Source organism: Manduca sexta, unplaced genomic scaffold (genome assembly GCF_014839805.1).
Source record: "Manduca sexta isolate Smith_Timp_Sample1 unplaced genomic scaffold, JHU_Msex_v1.0 HiC_scaffold_1567, whole genome shotgun sequence".
In the NCBI taxonomy this organism is placed as follows: domain Eukaryota; kingdom Metazoa; phylum Arthropoda; class Insecta; order Lepidoptera; family Sphingidae; genus Manduca; species Manduca sexta.
In genome coordinates this window covers 30,405-39,683 of record NW_023592444.1, presented here as the reverse complement: position 1 = coordinate 39,683, position 9,279 = coordinate 30,405, and the positions used below count along the sequence as shown (strand labels likewise).

General features: G+C 35.7%; 1 protein-coding gene across 1 annotated transcript; it reads right to left on the bottom strand.

The window, feature by feature from the left end:
* Window positions 1–62: 62 nt before the first annotated feature.
* On the bottom strand, window positions 63–8,596 carry LOC115453445 (xanthine dehydrogenase). Its single transcript, XM_037445375.1, is given in 24 exon segments — window positions 63–355; window positions 607–633; window positions 636–719; window positions 908–976; window positions 979–1,099; window positions 1,343–1,597; window positions 1,599–2,107; window positions 2,553–2,748; window positions 3,251–3,408; window positions 3,411–3,433; window positions 3,594–3,861; window positions 3,864–4,077; window positions 4,471–4,599; window positions 4,920–5,081; window positions 5,503–5,651; window positions 5,654–5,789; window positions 6,048–6,130; window positions 6,133–6,171; window positions 6,318–6,420; window positions 6,649–6,869; window positions 7,037–7,416; window positions 7,564–7,724; window positions 8,194–8,351; window positions 8,499–8,596. Coding segments are annotated over 24 exon segments (3,759 nt in total). The 5' UTR covers window positions 8,542–8,596; the 3' UTR covers window positions 63–284.
* Between the last annotated feature and the right edge of the window lie 683 nt (window positions 8,597–9,279).

Sequence of the window (9,279 nt, the reverse complement as noted above, 5' to 3'; positions counted from 1 at the left end):
AAAAGGATTAGAATAGATAATTCTTTGTAATATAAAAAGAGAATTAAATAAAATATACAGAGTATACACAAGTCACAATATCAATTTGTATTTATTAGACATTCAACGTCATTCCATATGTATAATTTGAAAGTATGTTGAATCAAATGTATAATAACAATGGTCCAGACATATATTTTTATACAAAGAAAAGCCAATATCTTTTTATAGTCCTCAGATCATACTATTGAAAACATTCGAGTTTTAAAAAGTGAAAATGTGCAATTATATCAAATTTGCTTATTTTAATAAAGCTTAAAATCCTTTATATTATTGTTGGAAGCTAAACAAACTTTTTCAACCGTGTACGGCCCATCTGAAAAAAAAATATTATTGTGTTTTGCTTCGTAATATTGAATTTTCACTCCTACGTCGACTACTAATTATTGTTGTTTCAGATACACAACCTAAGCTGCGGAAAAATATTGACAATATTTCACTTTCATAAATAGTTATAAAATTTTGCTTTAACAGAAAGTTAACTGTTGAATAATTAATATCAACCAAATAGCTAAACTTATAACTATTGGTGTTTGTTATTTAGTGCAAAATTGCAAAATGACGTACCGATTTGGAACCAATTGGTGGTAGGTATCCGGAGTCTTCTCGCGCTGCTGCGATTGCTGCCCTGATAGAGAAAGGTACCGCTACCGCCAAACATAAAGGCGGCTCTCCAGTGCCTGTAAATATGATACTACTTATACAATTTCTAGAGCATTTTATTACAATGCTATAATGTGTACAATAATGTGTACACATTTGTAGACTAAATAATATGGTCTAAGTGAGAAGATGAATTTATTTTCAGTCAAGATGGGACAGACATACGAGTTTATGAAAAAAAAAACCTCTAGCTTAAGTTTTTTACCTTTAGCACCGAGTATATGTTTGCTACTGTAGGAATTCTTCCTGAAAGACACCCTGAAGTCCTGCGGATATCTCTTGCTAATGGTACCAGATAGTGCCATGAGCGATCTGTTAGCAACTCTCCTGTGTTTTTATCGTAAACTAAATTCTCACAAGTCCAGTATCCCACGCCCATCATGAAAGCACCTTCCACCTGCAAAATGCCAGCCACAGAATACTAAGTTGCGGTAATAGTATTTTACTAATTAGTCATCTATACTAACTTCTCAGTCGACAAAACTGTAAACTATTATTAGGGAAGAAAAATCATAAAGAGGAAACCTGCCGAGTAGTAAGATAAGACAGCAGTATTCGCTGCATAATATGTTCAAGAGTTGATGACGAATAAAAATTCAAGTAAGTGAGTAATTTTCTAAAAATAATCTTACACACTTACTTGACCAATATCAATTTCAGGATTAATGCTTTGCCCCACGTCCTGCAGAATGTCTACTACGAACGAATCCATCTCTCCCGTCAACACGTCCACTTCAGTTTCTGCTATAGCCATGCCAAATATATTATACTGAACAACATCAGCTATGTTGACGAATGCGTGAACTTGTAAATCTATATGCTGAGCAAATGCAGATTTTATTAGTTGTTCCCAGGTCGGATTATCCAACATAGATTTGATTGGATTCAATCTTCTCCAGCAGTATTTCGCAGCATTTCCTCACACCAATGCCTATATTATGAGAGGTAATGCTTGCACCAGTAAGGAAACTATTTGGTGTAAAATTAGTATTAGTTGGTTTTATTTGTATTTTTCAATAGGTATTTTGAGAATGTAAGCGCAGATTTGTGGCTTTAGTATTCAGTCCCTGGCCCACATCAGTACCACCGTGCATGATGGTCACAGTCCCGTCTTCTTTGAATACTGAGAGGTTAACGTCAAAATATGGATATCCAAAGGGAGGCCACCTCATCATTGTTATTCCTAGACCACGTTTCTTCCATCTGTTTTGAGAATTAAATTCTTTGACGGCCAATTTTCGTTGACTGTAGTCAGCAGTTGTAGTCAGAGTAATAGCCATTTCTTTTAAGTCGCCGTATTTTATTGTATCCAAGTTTGCTAATCTAACTTCTAACGGATCTTTTGACATCTCGTAGGATATTTGTTCCATGATATGTTCCGTCATGGCTATATTTTCTAATGTACCTGTACCAAACAATAATTATTTTAATATAACATTATTGTAAGTACATACTTACAATAAATGTCAATGTTGTCAATAAAAGCGTTTAGCTTATATAAGTATGTATACACTATATTTTACTCAATTAAAAATCCTGTTTGTCCTTTAACATCTTCTATTTATGTAATAATAATAACAGCTCTGTAACTTTAATATTGTTTCATGCTCAGCTCGAACCTCTGATACTACTGAGAACGCTTAGGTACTAGACCAGCACGCTAGCCTAATGCAGGTTGGCAGACTTCATTTACCTTTCGATTTATATAATATAGTACTACCTATAGAAATTGCTCACACTTTCACGCACGTGGATGAAGTATCCAGACCCCACTTCATTTACCATCGGGTGTGGTGGGAAAACAATATTTTTTTTACTAGAAAAAAAAAATTTGCAGTAAGAATGATTACCTGGGGCTCGACACCACGTATTTTTTGCAGTATCAGTGAGAGTGTCGTAACATTCGATGTTCCATTTAGAGGTGTCATAGCAGTTGTTATATGAGTCGATAACAACTAGTGAAAGTTTTTCGTTGAACATATGCCCATTGTCCTCATAAAGAGAGTAATCCATGTATTGGATTTCTCCAGCACTATTCACTGCAACCTGAAACATAGGAATTTTAGTATTCTTATATGTATAGTGCAAAATTTTTGTTTTATTACCGACTGCTACAGTATCCCTGCTGAAATTAAACAGGAGTCTTAGTAGCTGCAGCAATCTGAGAAAGTAAATGGGAAGAGAAAGTTGGAGAAAGGAGAGAATAGGAGGGAAAAAGGTTCTTCGGATAGGGAGGAAATGATGAGAGAAAACGTTTGCTAATGAGTTTAGAGCCCAGTATGGCGAAGAGGTATACGGGTATAGAACGCAGTGTACCTAACTTGCGAAGAATGTATTCCCATAAATGGGTAATGTGCATTCGTTGATATGTGATAACATGATAAAATATTTACAAAAACAATGGACAGGGCACATATTTTACATTTTAAATTCAGTTCTCGTGATTATATTGAACGGCCAAGATGTTACCTTGAAACTATTTACATATATAAACATTAACGATTTCCGCTCAATTGGCAGACAGATTTTCGAGACAAATTATCCTTACCTCAAACTCTGTTGAACTTGGGAATCTCTTGCCTAAGGCCCTCATGTTCGTGGACATCGATTGTATTAACCGGCATGGTCTGTTCAGTTTTAGTGTGGCCAAACTATTCGCAACAGCAATAAGGATGCTTCGAGATATCTTGAATCCAAATGATCCCCAAGACGTCGCCCGTTAATGTCTAACCTTATGAATAAATACTCATGATCAATATTGTGTAGTTTATTTTTGACCAAAATGTATTAGTTTTAAATTATATGGATGTACTATATAATGATAATTCTAAATAGATCTCTCTCAAAAGGAATTCATAGCTTGAAAACTAAATAGATGTATTTGAACTTACTTGTTGCAATTTATGTTTAAGGCTCTTGATACTGCCATCTGAACACCATCGATCCATTGTGATGTCACATGTAAAGCCAGCCCCTCCTCAGTTGGTTTGGTGACGCATACTAATGTCTCCATCATATTATGGTACTGGCCATATATTGTGTTATTTCCTTTGATCATTTTTTTTACGTCGGATCCTTTATCTGTAGCTTTAACTGATAAAAACAATGCGTTTCTTTCGAGTTCTTTTTTAGCATCTTTTATATCAAGGATTGGCTTTTGACATTTCTGTAAGTGGCCTGGACTAGTTTCGCAGCCCGTTCTGCAATCGGTCGGGTTTCAGCTACGATCATACCAATTGGTTGGTTGTAGTACTTGACTCTTCCGCTGCAGAATATTTCCTCATCAGCCTCATATAGAATAAAACCAGTTGGTGTGAAGGTGTTCTGTCCAGGGATGTCTTTTGCGGAATAAAACGCTACTACTCCTGGTATTTCCTGTGGAAGAAAAATATTCGATGCGGTTTTCATAGAAGAAGTATTTTGTGCACTATTTTATTACATAACACGACTTTATAATGATATGTCTTAAGTACACGGCCATTTGTTTGATTTTGTAAGTTCATATCTAATGTCGCAAGGTGATAAAGTTGCAGTGCTTCCTGACATTTCTGATTTCATAACGTTGCCATAGGTTATGGGCAGTCGTAAAACTTTTCATCGGACAAATGAATTTTCGCCGCTGTATTGAGTGGTATAAAAAATATACTTATCAACCGATAAACCTATTTACAGGGTTTCATTTTCTTGCTTTAGAGATTACTAAAGATTAATTTACATTGTTTGAAAAGCGTTGTTTTGTGGGTTGAAGTTTAATTTTGATTGACTTACCAACGCAGCTTTTGCATCTATGTCCACAATATCACCTACAGCGACGGTGCTGAGAACTAACGCCGCATATACTTCATCAGGTATACACGGAATGTCATCTACATATTTCGCTTCGCCGGCACACTGGACCTGTAAATTATGATTACATATATTTTTGAAGGCACTAGATTAAATTAATTAACCTTATTTTTATTGAAGAAAAAAATATTATTAAATCATGCTTAATTACCAGCATCAGTTAACATAATTGAGAATGACTGAAACATTATTTTTCACACGTGTTTGCGGGTTAGAACAATACGTATTTATTTTATAATATTTTCAAACTCAATAGTAGGTGCATTGCTTTTCATGTCTCCGCTTCGATATTAAAAAATTCTAGTACGCAACATCAACGTTACTTAACTCTATCATTTAAATTTGCGCAACATTACCGCCTTCTCACTTACCAATGCCTCGACCTTAGGAATCGGCTGGTTCAAAGGCCACAACTCAGTATTTGTATTGAAGTCGTGGTGAGCTTGTGACACAGGCCGTGTTTCGTGAATCTTCGTCGCACCCGATCGGTATCGAGGGTCAATTTTGCTTATTGGGCATAAAGAAAGCACACTCTGAAAGCAAATATAATATTATGATGAATTAAATATCTGCTGGTTTTATTGAAGACGGATGAGAGGTTTCAGTTTTGTAATTTGTTTTCAGGCTTATGTCCTTGAAGTTGTAGAAAGAAGTATAGTTAGATATAAGGTTTGTCCAGTTAGTATTTAACACAAATATCATCAAAAGCTGCTAAACTATCTGGCAAAATTGCAATCATAGTCACATCATGCGTATTAATAAATGAAAACAAGTTACCTAATAAAAAGAAAATTAAAACTATGATGACTTTGACGCTTTTTGAAGCTGCTTTTGTCATAATATACATAATTTCCATAAAACAATGGAAAATGTATCTATGTTCCTATTTGGAAACATTTTAAGACTACCTATTTTACTTTAGGATAGACCATGTAAGTTTAAGTAAATACTTACTTTGTAAAACAAGCCTAAAGCCAGCTGTTTCCTGTACTTTACAGATAGATTAAGTTGGTTTTCCGTCACCACTATCTCGTTTTCCAAGATTTTTAGGGCACGTTGCAATGTCTCATTGATAAACAGCTTTTTCCAATCAGATATGTTTTAGTTGACGAGGCTTCGATGAAAGCTGGTGAAAGTCCGCCGTAGATAATCCTGCACTTCTTTACCTTACTTTCTCCATCTAATTTGTACATGAATCCAGCATTCACTATTGCATGCGAGCTTTGCGAACGAGCCATTATCTAAAAAAATGAAAGCAATTATAACACACAAAAATCACACACATGGTCCTGAATCTTAACCCTATAATCAAATTATCATCTTGGGTCGTGGCAACAGAAATTATCATGATTTTGGTGTCAGAAAAATAACTTCTGAAATAACTATAATTATTCTGTGTCATCTACAAATATTTTTTCTTGGTGTGGAAAAACCGCAACATTCGTTTTACTCACTTGCTGTATCACAAAAAAAAAATGCGTTAAATACATTTCCCTTACCTTATAAGTGACAACATGGCAATCGTTATTTAAAGGTGGCAACATTACATTTAATATGACTTTCCCCTTCATATCTTCTTTCAAAACTGTTTCATCGTCAGAGTTTTCTTTTCTTTCGATGACACTAAAATAATTTACATAGTTAATTTAAACACAGTAATAAATTTAGTGGTGGCTCGAATTTAGTTCTCTTACGACTTTGAAAGCTTTGATTGCAATTGACTTGATAAAATTTTCAATAAAATTAGTGATATTCCCAACAATACTTACAAATTGTCACCTGCGCTCCAACAGTTGCAAACAAAAGGAATAAATCCGATGGAAAATCATTGTGACTATGTTTGATCATCAGATTACCTCCTACTGAACCTAACTGAAAACGATAGAAACAAAATTATTAAGAATAGCAACTCAAACTAGTAGGACTATTTCAACAAATTAATATATTTTTGCTATGCTCAAGTTAGCATTTCTAACTTCTGTTGTTATGGATAAAATAAACAGTCTAACCAGATACTGCCTTAGTTCAGCATCAGCGTATGGCATTGGATCAGGCGCTAGGCAGTTGATTCATGATTATCATTTTTTTATTTATACTCACATTACGAACAGGAATATGTGCTATTAGTTTGAGATGATCGCAAAACGATTTAAGATACTCGAAATAGTCTTCTTTAGCAGTCATTTCAAATTTCTCTTTCAATTCCGATAAAGTGAGTCCTGCTCCAATAATCAGGTTCTGATCTAATGTATAAGTCTTCAATTCATGAACTCCACTAATATCTATCAAATTTTGAGGATATTCGAATATTGGGCTAACTCCTGGAATTATAAGCAACATTCAGAATATGTTTTCAAAAATATTTTTAGAAAGCCGGTTGGATATAACCAGTTATTGTTGCCTAAAGCCTTGACTTAGGGGGTGCTAAACATCAATGTTATCGTAGTAAATAAAGTAGGAATTAGTAATATTATAAAATACAAAGTACCTTTAGCTGTATTTCCGCACACCAACATGTACGACTCATATCCCTTTGCATGAAGAATAGTGAAGATATCATTTACTTGACACACTCTGTACCAACATTTACCGTCACATAAGTGAATCTTTATAAGGCTTGGTTCTTTAAGATCCTCAGCTGATACCATGCACCATTCCTCTTCATTACAAGAAATTTTAGAGCATTGGTTTCCTGTTTTCTTACAAGTGTGCAAATCTTCAATATCAGTAATTTTTTTATCTTTCGGAGCATCTATTGCAAATTTATTGAGCGCTTCTATTATAGGTCTGTAGCCTGTACATCGGCAAATGTTGCTGCTGCAAGACTGTTCTATTTCCAACATTGTCATTTCCTTTCTTTGCATAAGGCTAGACCGTAATGAAAAAATTTAGATTAAAACTCTTGTTGTATTTGATTGACTAATACTGCATTGTTCAACTATAACAGTCAACTACAGTCTTAGTAGTTGAAGGAAACTTTATAATAATAAATAAATTCCAAAGGAATAACGTTACCTGTACATAGCCATCACCCATGCGGGGCTACAGTACCCACACTGGCTCCCGTTGCAATCAGCTAAAGTCTTCTGCAAAACGTGATACCCTTTCTTTCTATTGCCAACTTCTTCTATTGTCGTGATCTCCCAGCCCTGACATGACGTTACCGATACCATGCACTAATAATGGTGAAATTACATATTAATGAAAAAGTCAACAAATCCTGATGAAGGAGTTAAAGGGTATAAAAATAGAAAAAAATAAAGGCTTCTTATAGCGGGAGTATATAGTTATAAACTGTTGGGTAAGTATGACTTGTCCCATTTTGAATCTAATTGATTATTTTTATAGTAACTTTAATAAAAGTATGACTGCCTCGGTGGCGTAGTTGTATTGCATGTCCGGTACAATAGCGCTCTGAGGTCCTGGGTTCGAATCCCGGGTCGGGCAAAGTGATATTTGGGTTTTTCTGCTCAGTATCAGCCCGGAGTCTGGAATTTGTGCCCGATATGGCGATAGGCTCGCCCCCTATCACATCATGGGACGGAACATACTTGGCGAAAAGTGGGTGCCCTAGTTGCGCCTCTGCATATCCCTTCGGGGATAAATGCGTGATGTTATGTATGTATGTATGTAATAAAAGTATACCGAGTTGACAGCCTGTACGGGTCCTCCAGGACACGTGGAGGCGGCGACGATGCAGGCGCTGCAGCCGCCCTCGCGACACATGTACTTGGTGCCGCGCAGCTCCAGCCAGTTCCGCAGGTAGTCCACCAGCGTCAGGTCCGAGCTCACCTCGCATCCCACTAAAGCATACTTGTTTATTAATTACTCTAGGTGATACATGAGGTGCAACACATGATACTTAGGAACTTTAGGTACACTGTCTAGAGTAAGACGGCCAAACATAGCTACTAGCATCACCTAGTATTTTTAAAATTAAATTATCTTACCTGATCTCTCCACACCATTTACTTTGAAACAAATGCGGTCCATGACTGCATAGTACGAAAGATGTAGTTTGACTAAGTACAAAACACAGCATTGCAAATAATTAGAAAAACACAAAAAAATTAACCCCGCGTTGTTTATATAAATACAGCTGAATTAACAAACATTGGTGAAACGAATCCTATGTGACATTTGAATTCGTTCCACCATTCATTGCGTAGTGTTACCCGTCAATTACGAAGTTATATTTATTGTAATATCGGTAAATACAGCACACGTTCACGCTATTTGTTATTTACATAGCCATATGACATAAGATCGCGACTTTTGCTCTTTTTAGGGGGTAGGCAAAAATGTTTCGTTAGGGCTCATTTAATAGAAGGCAAACCTATTGCCGCTTATAGGGAGTAACTACAGACTTCGGGCAGATGATGAGCACAAAAATCCAATATAACATTACTGAGGATCGGAATCGAGACCTCAGCAAAGTGGTACCAGTTTTCAACGCACTACAACTCCGCCACCAAGATTGTATGTTATTTAATAAATAAAAACGGTACAAAACGATACAGTGTAAATCGGTATTTCCTCTCAAAGTTAGTAATTGGCGAGGGCTTTCTGTAATCTGTAGATTATGGTATAATTCCGGTCTAGCGTAGCTATTAATCAAACTTGTGTCTAAAACGATGTAGTTATGGTGCCACTGTCTTAGACAAAGAAATGGACTTACACTCTATGAGACCCACAAGGCATTAGCGACTAGAGAATATAACGTTTTTTTAT